Source organism: Erpetoichthys calabaricus, chromosome 8, assembly GCF_900747795.2.
Source record: "Erpetoichthys calabaricus chromosome 8, fErpCal1.3, whole genome shotgun sequence".
Classification (NCBI taxonomy): domain Eukaryota; kingdom Metazoa; phylum Chordata; class Cladistia; order Polypteriformes; family Polypteridae; genus Erpetoichthys; species Erpetoichthys calabaricus.
The window spans coordinates 171,865,205-171,884,920 of record NC_041401.2 but is presented as its reverse complement, the minus strand read 5'-3'; the positions used below and the strand labels follow the sequence as shown (position 1 = coordinate 171,884,920).

Here is a 19,716-nt window from a genome sequence, read left to right as displayed (position 1 = left end):
CAGAACATCCTGATCTGCAAGATGGCTTCTGGAGAGTATCAAAAAGATGTCTAAATGTGTTTCTTTGACTTCAGCAAAGCATTTGATTGCATTGACCATGACAACCTTTGGGTTGCCCTGAAGGAATTGAGCATACCATTACAACTGATCCACATGATAAGAACACTATACACAGACCAAGACAGCACTGTCTGAACACTGCATGCATATAACGAGTGGTTCTGTATTGGGAAAGGCGTTTGAAAAGACGGGGAGAGAATGTAAACTTGTCTGTCTATACACAGGAGAAAATTTAGACTTGCAAAAATCTGAAATCAGTGTAAATAGCTTGATTATAAAATTAGCACAGATGTCAATTGTGCTAATGGGCAACATTTTAAAGGTCACCTTTCTTAATATCTGAGTTCATTACAACACTTACCAGAGTAAGGATGTAATCCACACTTTTTATTTATTATTTATGATTGAATTTTTAAATACTGTAATTGGTATTTTACCTCCAAAATTCTTATTTTCAAAACAAGTGCATATGAGTCATATAAAAATATTCTTGGTATTCCATAATATTGACAAAATACGAAACGCTGGTATTGTATTTACCAAAAAATGTTATTTGGCATGCACTAATATTTTATTATTTCTTAAATATTATGAATTATATAAATTATGAAGTAGTGAAATTTTTCATCAGAGGAAATGACTGTGCTACTAATTTACAAGAAACATTGAAATCACAAAAATGAAAGGAAAATGTTAAGTTAATATGCTCAAGGTGATATATATCGGAGGAGTTCAATGTTGCTTAGATTTATCAAGTTATTTTGTTTTACTTTTTTTTTTTCTTTAAACAAGCAACACATTTTTTACTGGTGTTGCTTCAATTTCAGTACTGTACTTTAGCACATTTATCACTAAATATTACTGATAGACGTTGTGTTTCTGCTTAATCTTAATATTAATGCTGAAGTTGGCAATCATGACGAAGAAAAGTTCTCATATACAGTAACCTAAATTGTTTGTGGCTTTACAATGCTAATGTAAGTTCAATGGATTAGTTAGCAGATTTAGAAAAATGCTTTAAGAACCTTATAACTGCAGGTGTTTACAGGATAAATATAATACAATGTGTCTAAAATGACGTTCTTTTGACATGAGTTGCTAGGTATATATGTTACATTATAAAAAGAATTGGGCAAAATATTGAAGGCACTGATTCAGCAGCATAAAAAGGTACACATTTATCTTTCAAGCTGTATGCTTACCAAACTGCAAACTGGATGTGTCTTCCCAAATTTGATTTCACATAGTTCAGCCAATGCCTAAAATTGATGAACAGAGTATTAAGTTAGAAAACTAAACTTGTTTTGTGATGAACACAGAGCAAGGTGCAAAATTTAAAAACTACAAACTCCAAGAATGGATGAGCACATAGTACTATAAGAATAAAAACATTGAATATGTACACAGATATCTCTCATCAATGTTCAATTTCATCTCATTTTAGCTGCAGTAAGAAAGAATTTCACCTAGTGCAGGTAGTTGTGGTAAACAGTGGTAAAAGCAGGAAGTATCAAGATCTTACAGCTTAGACTGGAAATAAGAAATATTTAAACGTACAGACATTCATACATTTTGAAGCAAGTTTTTACACTAAAATATAGACAATTCAAGAACAGCAGCAAATATTCAAATATTTTAAACTGTTCCGTATTAAAATTCATGTTTTACATATTAATTGCAGTATTTGTGATAAAGCTTTTTTCCAACATTATTTGAACCATGAATTGAGGAAGGAGGAGAGGAGAGAAAGAGAATCAAGAAAATTACAATACACAAAGTGTAATGAAATAAAACAGCATCTAAATATAAACAGGATCGTACTAAATTGATGAATATTAGTTCTGCTTTCATTTCCGTATAATTATTAAATTTACCCACTGCTTTTTAGCTGTGTGTATCTAGTTCTCCAGTCGAATATAAAAATGTAAAGTCAGGGTAAAACTGCCATTTGGCTTTTGATGTCAAAACAAATGTATTCTGTGCTCATTTTCCAATTTGGACAATTATTCAACAATCAGAGTTTGCTCAATAAACTAGCCCATAAAAAAAAAAAATTTCGGATCAATAACAGAGCTGCCCTGCTGTCTCTCACTTTCTATTGGAATGATCAGTAGACTTTAAATACTGTACATGTCTATCTGTTTTTAAAATGACAGCTTCTGTAAAGCATCTTCTAAAGTGAGTTACATGAAAGGTACTCTATAAATGTTCCATAATTGCAAAACATTTTCAAGAATATACAGTATATATACAAGAGTAATTTTTTCATTCACAATATTGCAACCCAATACTCTTTTTTTTTCTTTCCTTTTACACTACATCAAAGTCAAAAAGACCCCACCAGAATTTGGTCTCATCCACTTTGGGAGATGGACATCTGAGATGGAACTTCGTTAGCAGCAGTGTTATTTTTCCTTTTTTTTTTATCATCCCGAGGTATCATGTATTTACTCAACCCGAGGGGCTTCAAGAACAGCAAATACAAGTATATACCTGCATAAGCATGGCTGGCAGAAAAAGGCTCAAAGAAACAGATGAAGCTTTAGCTGTCTTTTCTAAGTCTAAACAGGCTTCAAGTTCAAGTTCAACATGCAGCCTGGCAGAGACTGACCTGGTTTAGGTGAAAGAATGGATCTCCCGGGACCTGACTTCGTAGCATCGCCTCCAGCTGAGAGCGAAAGTAGGACCAAAAGTGCAAGTGAGTCAGGCAAGGAGACCTCATAGATTCCAGAAGGTTCATTGAAACTGAAAATTGCCTACGTTTTCATGTTGTCAACTACCCACTGTGAGCCAGTGGCACTTACTCCCAATTGGCTTGCTACTACATCCTTGGAGCTCGGAGAAAACTGAAACGAACAGTTTGAGCCAAAGGTAACTACCGCCACAATGATCACTGTAATAACTACCACTCTCCGGGAGGACATAAAGAGCAATACAAAAGATCACAAAGGATATAATGGACATAAACATGACAAATGAGAAGCTGTTTCAAGATATTAAAAACTTGGAGAAATGTTTAAGTAATCGCTTTGAGGCAATCTTTAAAAGGTATGCTAGAAAAAAAACTGAGGAAAAACAAAAACAACAGAAAAATGTGAGTAAGTCTGAAAATAAATTTAAAGCACTTGATGCTCAGCTTCAAGACATTAAACAAATGTTCATGACTCGTATTGAAATAGTTGAACAACTGGCTTCCGCTACTGATGAAAAAGCAATGGCTACTAAATCCAAGTCAAAGTGCTTGGAGACAGACTAACTGTGCTGGAAGATGGATATAGAAGAAATATCAGAATTGAAGGTCTCCCTGAAAACTGTGAAAGCTCAAACCCAGTGAAATTCGCCGCTGAACTATTCTCTCAAACAACTAGAGAGGACTTCAAATCAGACACCGGAATATCAGCATCTTACCGCATACATGGATCAAACACCTCAAAACTTACAAGCCCCACTGTACGTTTCAATGAATTACGATCTAAAAGTAATCTGATGTCACTTCTCGGACTGAAACAAGAGATCATATTTGAAAATAATAAATACGAAAGGTGGATTCACTTGAGGTTTAATGACTCCATTATATGATTGGAAGGACCACTAAAATATTTATAAGGAGGTCTGGATTAAATATGTAATTAATTTTTTTTTTCTTACCATTAAAGGATATTTGAAATTATCAGTGTCAAAAGAACATTCTGTGACTGCCAGTTCCAAACCCTGAAGTATTGGTACAAATATCTGCAAAACAAATATTACAAAAATTTTAAGATGTTATTAAAGAAAATGAAAGCTCAGCATAATAGGTAAAGGAAAAATTAACCTTTTCATCATTTCATCGTCCTACCTGTCTGAAAGAATCTTCATCTTGGTGAGTCATTCGTATCAGTTCTTGAATAAATCCATATGGCAGATTCCGGCATAGCATGTATGGGACCAGCAGAGACTGCTGTAGTTGAGATCTATCAAGGATAAACAATTAAGGATGTCATCTGATACCTACTGATTAAGATTCTTCTTCCTATGACACACAATATTTTGATCTGCAAATACATGCAATTTGCATAAAATGTTTTTGCTTTTTATAACCAGTTTCACTCAAAAGGACTTAAAATATGTTGACATTTTAAAATCAATACCTCCTTTACTAACCTTGGCTGTGTAAGTGCACCCTGTAACACCAAAGCAGCATGAGAAATACATTGGGAACGAATGTTACTCATGAGTTGGCTGACAAAGGGCTGGCTGCACATCTGGAAACAAACACATAACACTCATATAAATAAAGCCTAAACGTCATGTATCCTATAGTCCATTAATAGAACTGGTCCTCCAGCAGTCACATTTATTTTTTCTTTTAAAAGTAAACATTATTAAAGTTGTACAACAAATTTTTTTTTTTTTTTTTAAACAAAAACATAGTAAAGAATTACTTCCATAAATTGAAATTACTCTTTAGAATTTTATTTCAAAATTTGAAATTTGATAAAGGCAATAGTTTTGGACATCTGCTGAGGATTAAGCTGGTCATCCCCAGAGGGAGTGTGCTAGAGAAGCCCAGCTGGGAGAAAACCTTGTACCAACTAGAGCAGTGGTGGCGAACCTATGGCGCACGTGCCAGAGGGGGCACTCAGAGCCCTCTCTGCAGGCACCCGCGCCATCGCCCCAGCACAAAATTCATTACTAGAAAGCCAGAGGGATGTGGGGCCAGGCTGCTCCACTCCCCTCCCCCTCTCCACGCGTGCCTGAGGACATTTCTCACATCACCCACCCCTCTGCCCAGCAGCCCAATGGGAGCGCTACCTCCCTCCCCTGTCTGGGGTAAGGCAGGCGGCTCACATACGGTGCGGATGGCAGCCTGTTGAGTCTGTGGTGAAGGTGATTCCCGTGGTGGGGTTGGAGAGGAGCTAGTTTGGCGGGGATGTGGTATAGTGGGTCCACAACTCAAAATTGAAAAGGCAAGTTTTAATAGATAATCAGCGCACTGGCGGCTTAGATTGGGGCGTGGTATTGTTGTCGGAGCAGTTCCCAGGAGCTTCGTGATGGGGCAGTCCTCGCTTAAGTGCAAAGGTGAGGAGTCGTCCACATCTGTAATTGTTGCCGGGAGCGGCTAATCGGCACACCTGATCCACATCCCCGTAATAAATAGAAGAGCGAGGCGGATGGAAAGGGGAAAAAAAGAGAGAGAGAGAGAACGGGAACGGAGGTTAATGGGGAAGACCTGTGTGAAACACTTGAGAAGATAGAAGGGATGACAAAGGATAGCACAGTTAGTTCTGAAAATGAAATCCTTAAAGTGTGGAATTCTCTGCCAAATAATTTTATATCAATGAAAGCACTTGGGATTGCTTTCCTTACTTTGTTTGGATCATCTTATGCGTGTGAGCAGCTGTTTTCTGCTTTGAATTATATCAAATCTGTCACCAGAAACAGACTAACAGATGACCTGAACGCTGCATGTGTTGCTCTCAAACTTACAACGTATGAGCCAAGATTAGACAAATAATCAGCTTGCATACAACACCAAAAAATCGCATTAAGTTTTCAAAAGCGTGCCAAATGCAAACTTTTACCTTTCAATAAAAAGTTTTTTGTATCATTGAAAGCTATGTTATTGTGCTTTTCTTTTAAGACAAAAGATATTAATGTACAAGTTGTTTTTTCTAAACTAAAACCTCAGTATTCAGGTTAAATTGCTGTGTTGGCACTTTGCAATAAATAAGTGGGTTTTGGGTTGCAGTTTGGGCACTCGGTCTCTAAAAGGTTCGCCATCACTGAACTAGTGGGATTATATTTCATGGCCATCCTATTAGACTTTTAGAATATCCAACAAGAAAGAGGCAGAAAAATTAAAAACTACTGCTGGAGAATGGGAAGTCTGTTCTGTCTTGCTCAACCCATTAAAAAGATAATCTTCATCAAGTCTAGAACAGTACAGCAGATTATGAGACCATAGATGATCAAGATGAAAATATCCTATAATGACCTAGACATTTTTTGACAATTTATTTTTCCCAGTAGTCCTTGAATTTTCTAGACTGCTTTTTAAAGTAAAGGACACCACCGTAAAAAAGATGAGCAAGGTTAACAAGATTTCCTTCATGAAAATACTCAATAGGAAATTATAAAGTTAAAAAAACATAATAGATAGCACTTATGCCCACCTTTGGCGCTTTCCTCTCCTCTATTCCAACACTCTCAAAGCGCTCTATGAGGTAGTTTAACATCTCAGTCTCTTTACAAGGTTCAATGGTGAAGCGGTCACTGCTGGACTCTGATGCTGCAATCCCTCCTGTCATACTGAGGCTAACAAAAAGAAGTTCTCAAAATAAGTCAAAACAAAAAATTTTTGTGCAGATGCTTGAGTTATACACCTGGGAGACATTTATTTATTTAATACCGAATTAACTGCACCATCATTTTCTGGCACAGTGAGTCACCTTCCTTTCGTGCAAACATTTTTCATTATATGCTGCTGCTTTGTATGACAACCATAAAACGGATGGCAGTAATGAGATTCTACCTTGATGAATGATCTGGAAGAAGAATGTGTGATGGTACTTTACAAGCATGAATTAAAGGCTATATAGCAGCCTAGTTAACGTGGCTAAAATGTTGTATGTGCTAAACAGTTCCATTTCCTTTCAAAGAAATTACCTAACACAAAGTTGTCATTGAAATGGAATCAAATTTTTAATTTCCAAAAGAAACTGCGAAAAAAACATTACTTTAGACTCATTAATAAGTTCTCTTCTCCAAGATCTAAATCTAAAACACTGAATACATAAAAATTTGATCAATATTTTCAGAAGAGCTTCAAAATATATTAACATTAATATAGGTACCCTCTTTTTCAAATAATTTAAATATCAGTTTTGTGTCATGCTAATTCCAACATTGAACCCTGCCTATTAACATTATCCTTGCAGACCCAGGGAGAACATGTAAACTTCACAAAGACAGTAATACCCAAGATGCTGACTCTGTGACACAGCAGAATTAACTTTGCCCCACCTTACAAATTCACCCTGTAAAAGTTTTGTTAATAAAATTCCCACTTGATGACATTTATGTAATACATACATTAGGCATTTATTTCTAATTTAACTATTTTTCATTGCAGTATGAAATACACCAACACTCCAACCAATAGAAAAATTTTACTGTAAAAAAAATCTTACTATAATCGCAGGATCATGCCTCCATTGTCTACAAGAAAGGATGATGTATATCAAGTCTACTTGTGGATTCTTTGATAGCTATGGAGCCTGATCCTTGAAACGTTAATTTGTAAGAGCTGAGATTGGTGGGTCTATTTGGCTAATTTTGCCTCAAGCTCTGAGATTGTGAGTTGGGTCTCAAATCAGCCTGTTTCATGTGGCACATACAGAAACACGTACCAGTTATGGCTTGCTAACAGCAACCACTGACTACGAATTTTTTTATTATATATAAGCAACACATTCAGTATTGGAGGTGACTAAGTCAGTATGATCAAGGGGGGGGGGGGGTTGTATAGTTTAATTATTGTGTACATGTCCTTCTTAAGTTGGCATATGCTGGATTTATGTCCAAGTGTCTGTTGATGGCGTTTTCATCTGATAGCCAAGACTCGGCCAACTCTCTGGCACTTTTTGTACTGGCCTTAAATTTTACTTTTACGTTGTCCCAGTTGAATGTGTGTCCTGTCGATTTAGTATGTGCATATATCAAAGATAGTGCGTCCTTTCTTCTGACGGCGTTGCGATGTTCCTGTACACATGTTGAAATTCTTTTTGACGTTTGTCCTATGTATACCGCTGAGCAAGAATTGCATGGAATACTATAAACTGCGTTTCGGCTGTCGATTTCTTGTTTTTAGCATTAAACAGGACCATGCACAGATTGTTCGTGGGTTTATGTGCTATTCTGATGCCCCACTTGGGCTCCTCTGACCCCTGATAGGGGTTGAAAGCTCAGGAATAAAACTATTTTATGATACGTGATTAGTTTTTTCTCCCTTCGTGGATCTCCAACTGCAAATATGCAAACCGTATCACAGACCTTCGCTTCCATATATATATATATATATATATATATATATATATATATATATATATAATTGCAGTTCAGTTTGCTGTTCACAGCAAAATCTTCCACATGCAAGCACCACACCTCAAATCAATTCCAGGCCTTTTATCTGCTTAATTGATGATGACATAATGACAGACTTGCCCACACCTGCCAATGAAATAGCCTATGAGTCAATTGTCCAATTACTTGTGATCCCCTGAAATGAAGGGATTGTGTTAAAAAAGGCTTTAGTTGCCTCACATTTGTATGCAATCGTTTTGTTCACCCCACTGAATTAAAGCTGAAAGTCTGCACTTCAACTGCATCTGAGTTGTTTCATTTAAAACTCATTGTGGTAATGTACAGAACCAAAATTAGAAAAAAAGCTTTGCCCCCTGCTTACTTTGCTCACCAACCCCCCGGCCTGTGCTATGCGCCAGCCATTTCACTTCTCTGCCGCTCGCATATGTGGATTTCACTTTCACCAAACAACAAATTTAATTCTTGCGGATACACCTCATTCATTGGGAAAAAACACTATTTTTACCTGATGGCAATACGAATTAGACGAGCTACAAGTTTCCAACTTAAAGTTTAAATCCGAACAATATATTCGATCTCTTTTTGCTGTTCCGTTATTTCACCAAGTAATAATTTCAGTTTGTTTGTGCTAATGTGATCTTTGCTATCATTTTTTTTGAGACTTTCGAATTTTAGTATTTTCATTATCTCTAACCTGCTCTGCATTTGTATTGCGCCAGTGTTTTGGGACCTCTTCACGACATTCTACTTTGTCATCTACTCTGTCTTTTATTTCTGGCCCCTGGCATGGTTAAATCTCTTGGCAGAAAGTCTCGTCTCGCCAGACTTGAAAGTATCTCTCTGACTCGTCCCAGGTTTTTTTTTTTTATATAAAATACACAGATATCATTGAGGATATCTTTAAATACTAGACAACACAGTTAAGACACCAGTCAAGCATTTGCATGCAAAGTTTTGGGGGAGGCTGTAGAGAATAAGCATTCTGATTTTGGTCATCACAGCATTAATAATGACGGAAGACTGTTTTAAAATTCCACAACCACTTAACAAAATATTCATCAGGAGTGTTAGAATATTTCACCAGTTCTCAAAGTGAAAATAGAAAGTTAAGGTACAGAAATGTTGCTGGCATACAGGAGAGTATTGAAATAAATAGCACTGGGGCCATGAAACTTAAAGACCAAACATAAGAATTTCTCCAAGAGTATGCTGGTACTGCTGAAGTTATTTTTAATGGATGCCCTTCTGTGACAAATGGCTGTTGAGGTAAAGGAAATAGACATTTCACCGTTTCTTCACTGCCATATTTGTCCACCCTAAAACATATCAAGTATGTTGACATTAAAACTACCTACAACTCTAAACTTGGCACTAAATTTGAACTTCAAAACAAAGACAATGGCATACAAAATGCACGTAAAACGAAAACCACAGTAATTAGTAGAGTGTAACTTATTATGCTATTGCCATTTTGACCATGATGAGTATGCCAAAGAGCTAACCCTCCTTTCTGTATGGAAAGAGGGGATTTAACATGCGAGCAGTGGTGCTGCTTTCATTGAAGTGTGTTTGCTTTGCAGTCATAAGGCTCTTGTAACACTGCCAAAAGTGGGCTTGGGGCATCCATCAGTTGAGTGCTGCTAGCAATTATACATGCTTTTCCTAATATTTTTGTCATTTTTGTGATTTTAAAATGACTTCACAGTTAAAAACTCATTAACAACTGTGGATGCCACTCTGCATAACAGTGAGAAGGAAGTATCTTTCAACATCAACAGTGCAGAAAGTTAAGTTACTGCAGTATCTTGATAGCAGTGTGCATGTGAGGAAACAAACTTAAGTACCCCAAGCTAGATGTAAATCACCTATTTCGTAATGAAGGCTTCCTTTATATATAAAGTATTTTTAACAATGTCTTTATTTATATCGTTCATACCATTTCTAACTGAAAAATTAAAACCTCAGAAACATGTATTGTCACAGGGGTTTTATATAAGAGAATGGAATGAATATATAATCCATCTAACCTGCATATCTTTGGACTGTGGGAGGAAACCAGAGCGTCCGGAGGAAACCCACGCAGACACGGGGAGAACATGCAAACTCCACGCAGGGTGGACCCGGGAAGCGAACCCGGGTCTCCTAACTGCGAGGCAGCAGCGCTACCACTGCACCACCGTGCCGCCCACGGTGGATTGGCGATTCTAAATTGGCCCTAGTGTGTGCTTGGTGTGTGGGTGTGTTTGTGTGTGTCCTGCGGTGGGTTGGCACCCTGCCCGGGATTGGTTCCTGCCTTGTGCCCTGTGTTGGCTGGGATTGGCTCCAGCAGACCCCCGTGACCCTGTATTCGGATTCAGCGGGTTGGAAAATGGATGGATGGATGGATGAATATATATCTCACAGATACCATATGCATTTCATTCAATCAGGTCATAAAATAATGCAGAATCACCCAGAGTATGCCAATAGTCAGGTATAAAGTGGATAGTCTATTTACATTATCAGAATTGACAGAGATGCAGTGTACAAAATTTATAAAAATAGAAATATTCTTGTTCTTACAATGTAAGTAAGATAGGATTTGTTGTACCTGGTATTTCAAACAGTACACATTGTGAAAAATTACTTAAACCATTTCTCTCACAAAACATTAAGACAGCAATGCCAATGAAAAATATTTACAGTAGGTACTGTGCCACGGTCTCCAGGCAACCACTTAGAACCAAATGCTTCATACATTTTTTTATTCATAATAACACAAAACAGTGCCATGTGTGAATATTATTGCCACATATACTGTGCAAAAAACAAAAAAAACTGCAGATATGTCTACATCGATATAAAAAAAAAAAAGGTAACAGGAAGAGTTTTTTTATGCTAATGAACAAAAAACAGTTGAGATGTGTGTGTTTCTTTAGGCCCATCACAAATGAAGACACAAAGGCTCTCACACAATCTGCTGAGTGTATGTAAAGATTAATGCCAGACAAAGAAACAACCACAGTTTATGGAAGATATACAATCAGAACCTTATATGTGTTTTGCAAAAGTAATAATAATACATAATTGCTTACAGGAATTACAGACAGTGATAATACTGACCTCAGGCACTAATACATTTATTAATCTGGGTGATGACAAATGCACCACTCGTTCTTCTTTATAAAGGATAAATGTGCCTTTTGGGTCAGTCAGGCATAAAGAAAACAGCCAAACAATTAAAAAGGAAGAATCTCCCCAACTTTTCACTAAATTCATGTGACTATTAGTCAATTCCAATACCCTTTTTTTTCTTTGTCCTTTCATTTTTGCTTTATAAGCTCCTATTTAACCAGAAGCCTTATATTCTATATTGAAGTGTTGATTTAGGTATTTTTATAATTAAATTGCAAACCACAGATGTTACCTATCTATTTTCAGTGACAATAAAACAATGTAAAAAATTACAAACATAGTTTTATAAACTACTAAAACATGCATAAAATATACATAATACACATGGCATTTAAGAGAATAAAATGCCGACAATAAGCCACAGTTGTAATTAAATGATCAAAAGATGTAAATCAAGAGGAAAACAAGACTGACATACTTAATAAGTATGCAAGTAATATCGAAAAATATGGCTGTTAAGCTAATAAGGCTATTGTTTACTAAGCAGCAAAGGCAAATTCTTTATCCTTTATGTAAAATATATGAGCTACTGTACTAAATGCAAGCTTGCTCACCGTCCTCATTCAGACAAGCAGTGTGCCTTTTAATTAAAAGGACAACACGAAAAGTTCTAAACTCATTAAAGAAGCTTATCTTAATTTCTGCCAAAGACACTCTCTTCAGTTGCAGGGGTCCATTTTCATGCACTTTACGCTAAGCTAAACAATAATAATATTATATATATGATGATTTCCTGTTCTCAGTTTCTTACTCTGCTTTCCTTAATGCAAAAGACAATATTGTGGCCATCCCTCTCTCCTAAGGTTTGCCTGGATACTCTCTGTTTATAGAAAATCCATGCAGCAAAACTGCACATATGCTTCCTCAAGTACCATTGCATAAATAAGCTCAAATGGCAAAATTAATGTAAAGCTTAAAAAAGCAGTTGCTGGTTTTGAGACTAGCCAATATACCAAATCAATTATTTATTTATTTTTTTTATTAACGGCGATCAAAGCCTGTTTTAGCATTGTTACTTTTATAATATATTAACAGTACCAAGAAAAAAGCAGAGGGGTAGAAAAAGAAAATACACACACACACAGAGCTACTGTATAAAAGACTTCTAGAGTGAGACACACTAACCAATTAGTACCTTATAGAACTGGCCAAAAAAAATTACAAAATAAAAATTTCTGATGTAGATGCTCAAAGTAACCAAAATTCCATAATATTGTTAAAGCCTAATGTTCATTTTGTCAGATCCAATTTGCTTTATTATTACAGAAAGACACTCCTCTCTAAATTAAATGTTCATGTCTTTTAACATATAGTTTCATAAACAAATCGCAAAGCAAAGCCAAAAGCTGCTATTTCAGCCTGAGACTGAAGGTAAAGACATTGGCAAGCATTCATTCATTCATTCATTCAGTCTCTATTTTGTGCCACCTCTTACTTGGATGTGTAGAATCCTCAAAGTTTACTTATTCATAGTCTTGGTAACCTATATACTGTATGCATAAATAGATCTACCTGTACACCACACCATAGCAATCCCTGGAGAATGTCAATTCAGTGTCTTCCTAAAATCTGTTTTGTAGGTAAAATACTTTGGCAGCATAAAGTGCCACCATGTCCTTATATTAAGCCATACTATCACAGAAAACGTGTAAGAAAAAGACAAGAATAAGCTCCACAACACACAACAATCTGGTTATATGAACACACTATAATATTTTCCAAAATTGCAAGAGTTCTAAAGATTTAAAAATGGAAAAGCAAGCAAGTAAAAAGCAGTTAACTGTGTTTCATATAAGCCGGGTAGCATTTGTGAGAGTGGTTAGCTTCTGTGCATGCCAATTACTGAACACTGAATGAACACAGGTACCTGGACCCAAACTGGATCCTAGAAAAGTCTTCTTCCTCTGTCTCCTCATCACTGCTGTCTTCAGAAACATCAGACAGGGCAAAGAGGAGAAATGAGAGGGAGCTGTCGTAAATACTATAAAGCAGGAAAAGGCAGAGACACATATGGTGAAATGAATAGGGTGAAAGAGAATGGAATGTAAAATATACAAATAAAAATATAAACCAGAAAATATTAAACAGTGCCAGAAACTATGCTACTAAATTAAGGAAACAAGGAAATTCAGACTCTAATAATTAGGAAAAAAAATAATAAAATAAACATAGTGCAGGCCAAGTCTGTAGAAATTTGTTATGAGCTGCAAAAGCTTTTATTTTTTTCTTTTTGTTTGATTTTATACTTGTATCTCACTTAGCTTTATTATACAACTTGATTTATTAAAAAAATACACTTTCATTACACCACATGATCTGATATCTCATAACATGTTTCTAGACTTTTGCTTGTCTGAATGCAATACAAATGAACTGGCTATTATATAGATATACAAGGGTGAGCCATACGTTTCCATACATTGGAAAAATAAACAGTTTTTTATGAAAAACCATTTTTATTTATATAATATGCTCTACATGACTGCCATTGTTTTGAAAACACATTACAATACGTGTCCGCCATTGCTGATGAACACGTAGTTGATGAACAGCTGCAGTTATGCTTGCAATGGCGTTGGCGATACGTTCCCCAAGATGATTTATGTTTCAGATACCCTAAAAAATGCGTTTGAATAAAGAGCAATGAATTGAAATCATACTGATGGCTGGGTCAGGATTGAAATGTGTTTTCAAAACAATAGCAGTCATGTAGAGCATATTATATAAATAAAAATGGCTTTTCAAAAAATATAAATAAATAAAATAAAAATGTTTATCCTATGTATGAAAACTTATGGCCCACCCTGTATATCTATCGAGAGAGAGAGAGATATGAAAGACACTAGATGATAGATAGATATGACAGGCCCTATATAATAGACAGATATGAAAGGTGAGAGAGACAGATAGATAGATAGACAGACAGATAGACAGACACACATTCAGGTGTATGTATATGAAGAGGCCTTCATCTAGACGATGATGAATAAATATTATATATATGCACACAGTAACCACAGAAAGTGGGAATTTGTAGGTGGATACCAATATCCCTAAAACCAGCAGATTAGGTTAACTAGAGATTCTAAATTGTCCTTTGCTTGATTGGAAATGTATGCATTCTTGAATGGGCTCTATGGAGTAGGTCCATTTATACAAGTTTGGATCTTGCCATGTATAAGCTCCTGCTCCCTACTACCGTGAACTGGATTATGTAGGTCGAAAGTACTACATTATTTAGGGAACCCTGACAGCACAATGGTCAACAAAGTAGTCTTACAGCACCAAAGACTTGTATAAAAGATTATAGGGTTAATCAATAACTGTGTGTCATTTGAACATTTTTCCTATATTTCTTTGGGTTTGCTGCAAATAAATTGGTTTAGTCCCACATTTTATGAGGGCGCCTTATGATAACACTGAGTATAGGTTTGATGTCTGTCTTGTGCTGAACCTTGCAACAGTCAAAGTAAGTGAATTAAGTGAATTGATGCAAAGAAAAAAAATATATATACTAAATACACATACACATATAAGTTTTTTTCCCCTATTGATCAAAACTGCATTTCCATTATTTATTTTTTATTCGTCAATTTCAGTAAGAAGGAGATTTCAGTACTATATTAATTCTGTTAAGTTACTCAAAATGGTGGAATAACTATTTGTGTAAGAGCTGCCTTCTTGATTTTTTTTTTTATTTAAATGAACCACTTTTTAAAGCAGCATTTGACACCTCAACCTATTTGCCTTGCAAAAGTGAACTGTTTGCTTTGCCGAGTTTAATTATTTTATCTTTTGGTTGCTGTTTTATCTGCAACTTGATGTATGGTTTAGCATCTAACTTTTACTAGTTTTTTTTTTTCAAAATTACTTAATTTTAACTCTGAAACATTATCTATAAATGAAAATTTAAGCTTGTCATAGTTTGAAATGTGTCTTCAAATTGCTGATGAAAGAAAAGCTTTCCAGTAAATTAAAGCATTTCAGTATATACTAAATCTAAATCGATTGCTTAGACGAGGCCTATTCAAATGGCAGCCCGAGGGACACATTCAGCCTAGAAGCAACTTCGGAGTGGCCCAGCCCATGGTTCCTCCAGGGCTCCACACCACAACTAAAATGATCACAAATCCAACCAAAAATAGGTTTGATGATTATCAATGATGTCATTCGCCACTGGTGAACTAAGTAGAAATTCTACTTTAAACTGTTATATTGTAAAAGATGTAAAAGGCCTTTTTTTTTTTTTTTTTTTTTTTTAATATTGTTGACCATATGTGCCGTTAACATATATGTGTCAGTACGGGCTCCCCTTGCATATCCCGAGCTGCATAAAGGCTGGTTTATATCCCAAGCTGGGTGTGAGGGAGTCACAGCGAAAAGAACATCAGAGGTGAAGACACACATGGGAAAATAATTGTAAATACACACTGCTGCTGAGGGGACGGCCATGAATTTCAACGAGAGGCTGGTTATGGTTGTGCCAGAATAACGAACAAAGGGCTGAATATAACGCAACCAGTCATCAAAACAAAAGGTAGGCATGCAAAACATTTGAAATTCCTCTGCCCATCACATAGGTCCCCCTGTTATGAAGATATCTTTGTTCCATGGAATTCTTCTGATTTCGCACAGGCACACTAAGGTGTGATTGTCACCGATTTACTTGTGCTCGTGCATCCTTGCATGCCGTTTCTGTTTTGATTTAATGCATACTCCATGCAAAATGCTGGGCTGTCTGACAGTAAACATGTACTGTACGAGCAGTCACCTACCCGCTGTTTCATCATACACAGACGATGTAATGAAGTCTGCGTTTTAAGGTGTATTACTGTCACTTTACTGGGCTGCTCTGTGACTGACGGCGGACAGTAAACTTTGTTAAAATGGTATCCAAAAATGCCATTCCGTTAGTTATTACTTCAATTGTTTTGATGTGCGCACAATATGTTCCGTTACCAATTACTTTTTCAGTGGGAGCTCAACAAGAAATAAACATGGAAAATGATTTAGTAAAAATAATAATGTAATAATTATAATTAATGATTGATTACTTGTCACCCAAAAACAAAGACATTTAAAATAAATGTACTAATCTACTTTCACACCTTGCTCTTAAAACACTTACTCAGGTAGGTTTTTTTCAGTGGAAAAAAAAATTCCACAGGAAAGGCGTTGTTGTGGAACTCAAATTTAACCTCTGTCATATGAGTGATTAAAACTGTGTGAATGAAATAGTTTAAGTTCAATGACTAACCCTTTAAATTGGGGGAGGATCTCATACTTCAAAAGGGAAACAAATGTTATTGCTAATACTGTGCACTTTATTTTTATGCACTTTGAGATGTGCCTAGGTCAGATGTGAGCAAAATGTTTGTTTTTTTGTTTCAAAAGTGGAAAAAAAAGTATTGCTACTACCTCAGATTCTGTTCAATTGTAGCTTTTTTTTTTAAATACAATTTTTGATGTGCCTATGTCAGATGTGTCCAAATTTAATAGGAAAACAATGTGACATGACTATATATTAAAAGAAAAGATGTATCAAAAATTATATCGCCAAGAAACAAAATTGAACCATATACAGTAAATACACAAATGATTAAGTACAAAGTGCAGTTAAAGTCTAATTTCTAGAAAATATTCCTTTTCTATTTCAAACAAAAAAGCACACATAAATGCATGGTTATTTAGAAACATACACCAATAAATTGATCTGCTAACGGGTCATATAGAAAGTGCATGTGAAACCAGAGCCATACCACTCTGTTAAAAGTTTGTTAGTAAAAAAAAGTATACATGCTTTGTATTTAATGATGTTAACACTACACACACCAGTGCCAAAATACCTAGTAGGTATCCTGTTTGAGACAGGTAACTGTTGAACAGCTGTACTGGGTGACTCTGGAACAAGCAAGGGGGACACACCACCAGATTGCTGTGGACTGTGAGAGACTGCTGGAAAGGTCTGTGGACTTGATACCATGCCTTGGGAATTCTGGGAGATGTGTAGTCCAGGTGAGGAGGTCACAGCAGCAGAACTAGTTGCAGAAGATGATCTTGGGCTGGAATAGCTGACTGAGTAGGGTCGATATCTTGGTGAAATTGGCATTGGTGATGAAGAACCCCAAGGAAAGGAACGAGAAGATGGTGGACTGGATAGCAAGGTAGGTCTAGAGGCAGATGAGTGGGAAAGCTGAAATGGTGGCGATGCCGGTGGTGGTAATGGAAGAGGTGTCACCACTGAAGAGCTAACAGATGGCAGAACTGGACTAGTCCCATACAGACTAGAAGAATATTCCAGAACAAGGAGGTTATCAGAACAAAATTATTGTATATAAGCATGCAAAAGAAGCTTACCGATTTCTAAAATAGAAAATTAAAATATTTAAATCACAATTACATTTCATAAATGTATACCAACTGATAAAGGAATTAAGGTTATAAAATTAGACAACAGTAATTGGAAATCTAGCTACAATGCCTGAAAGATCTACTGTATATCAATCAATGAAATGTAAAAGATTTGTGATCTAATGATATTGAAGGTTTTAATGCATTTGACAATAAGTAACCAAACAATTCAGAAAGAAAGAAAGAGTTTCAGTGCACTTCTGCTGCCAAATATTTGTGGAAGTAAAAAAAAAAAAAAAAAAAAAAAAAAACAGTTTTTTAAAATATCATTAGAGATTTTTATAAACCAAATGTCAAAAATGCATGTTAAAAATACACCCTATGTGCAAAAAATTAACCACAATATAAAATTTGAGCGTTTTGCCTGATATATCAGTGAAAGGCTGCAGTTCAAGTGAAAAAGGAGGACTGGACTTCACATGATAACAGAAAAACAGCTCTGCATGAAAACTACCCATTCTATTTTTTCCTTGTTACAATTATCTATTCATAGTCAATTCCCTTCTCAGTTTTTAATTTGCTCATATTAAAACAAACAATTAAGCACAAGCAAAATTTACATCTAACTAGAAATTTTGAGATCTACTTCCAGCAAAAAATCTCTTCCAGCAAGATATTGTAAACTAAAGAATTCTTAAAATTACTATAGCTATTTAAAGATAATACATTAGCCATCTGATCCATTCATGAAAGGTCAATTACACGTAAATGTAATTAAGTGATAAAATCTTAATATGTGTAGAGTTTAACCTGAGGTCATATTACACGATTTATAGTCAGAGAGGATGTTGAACTTGATGATCATATTTTGAGGAATTTCAAATCAGAAGACTGCAAAATGACTTTCCAGCATGGTTCCACACTTCCTCAGTATTGTGAGCTTACCAATTTCCTGACAGCTAACAAAATGCTGCCTGATGGAGCTGGTAGCTGTGTAAAGGCTTTACAGTTATGCCAATTTCAGCTGCATCCTTAACAGTTTTTTTCCCATTTTGATGTGGTATGTAAGACAAGCAACATCTGAGAGATGAGTCTATCTTCTTTTTGTCAGGTCTAAAACATCCTTATTTCTCATACTTTGCATTGTACTTCCAGGGGAGCGTTTATTTTTTGTTAGCTCTGACAAGCAGACAAACCCACACCTAAAACTTAGGACAAAAACAAGCATATCTGATTTTGTTTGGGCTAGTGCCAGGCTGGTTGGACTGTGTTACTATTTATGTCTGAGTAGTCAACAAGACTGGCGATCACATGAGCGCACTGCAACCTCCTCCAACTCACTAAGATTACGTAAATAAAATCTCTGACTGTTTGTTGGGAAAGTCGCATAGCAGGCTCCTGTCAATCATGGAGAATCCACTGCATCCACTAAACAGTATCATCTCCAGACAGAGGAACAGCTTCAGCGACACACTGCTGTCACTGTCCTGCTCCACTGACAGATTAAAGAGATCGTTCCTCCCCCACACCATGTGACTCATCAATTCCACCCGGGGGTTAAACGTTAACATTATACAAAGATATTGTCTGTCTGTATACCTGCATTGTTATCACTCTTTAATTTAATATTGTCTTTATCAGTGTGCTGCTGCCGGAGTATGTGAATTTCCCCTTAGGATTAATAAAGTATCTATCTATCTATCTATCTATCTAATTTGACATGGCCTTAAATTAAAAAACAAAAAAAAAAACAAACCCGTTGCACACTTGCTATATAGCCCTGTGTCCAGTGCAAATTACCACACACATTTTGTACTCAAGACATACATACAGTATACATGCAGTTGTAACTCTAGGACATCAGTGGAAAACCAAATTCACAAATAAAATGAAAGTACATAATAATTTTTCAGACTATCAAAGAATAAACTATACTATTCTTATTTCTTTGATGTTAACAGAAATGTTTCAAATCCAAGGCTCACCAAGATTCACAAGTATTATAAAAGTACAGAAAACCTTTCAATTCCAAATAAAAAGAAAAAC

At 35.9% G+C, this 19,716-nt stretch overlaps 1 protein-coding gene across 2 annotated transcripts in view; it reads right to left on the bottom strand.

Annotated features, from left to right (window-relative positions):
- The window catches only part of ube4b (ubiquitination factor E4B, UFD2 homolog (S. cerevisiae)), a 102,402-nt gene that overhangs the window by 45,064 nt on the left and 37,622 nt on the right, over positions 1–19,716 (bottom strand). Inside the window, exons 7-13 of one of the 2 annotated variants that reach the window (XM_051930237.1) lie at positions 17,166–17,603; positions 13,187–13,300; positions 6,216–6,357; positions 4,204–4,304; positions 3,899–4,013; positions 3,709–3,792; positions 1,263–1,319 (exon numbers count right to left, since the gene is read on the bottom strand). In XM_051930237.1, the coding sequence (XP_051786197.1) occupies positions 1,263–1,319; positions 3,709–3,792; positions 3,899–4,013; positions 4,204–4,304; positions 6,216–6,357; positions 13,187–13,300; positions 17,166–17,603 (1,051 nt within the window). The remainder of the gene's footprint in view (positions 1–1,262; positions 1,320–3,708; positions 3,793–3,898; positions 4,014–4,203; positions 4,305–6,215; positions 6,358–13,186; positions 13,301–17,165; positions 17,604–19,716) is intronic. The other variant, XM_028807804.2, reaches the window with a different exon arrangement.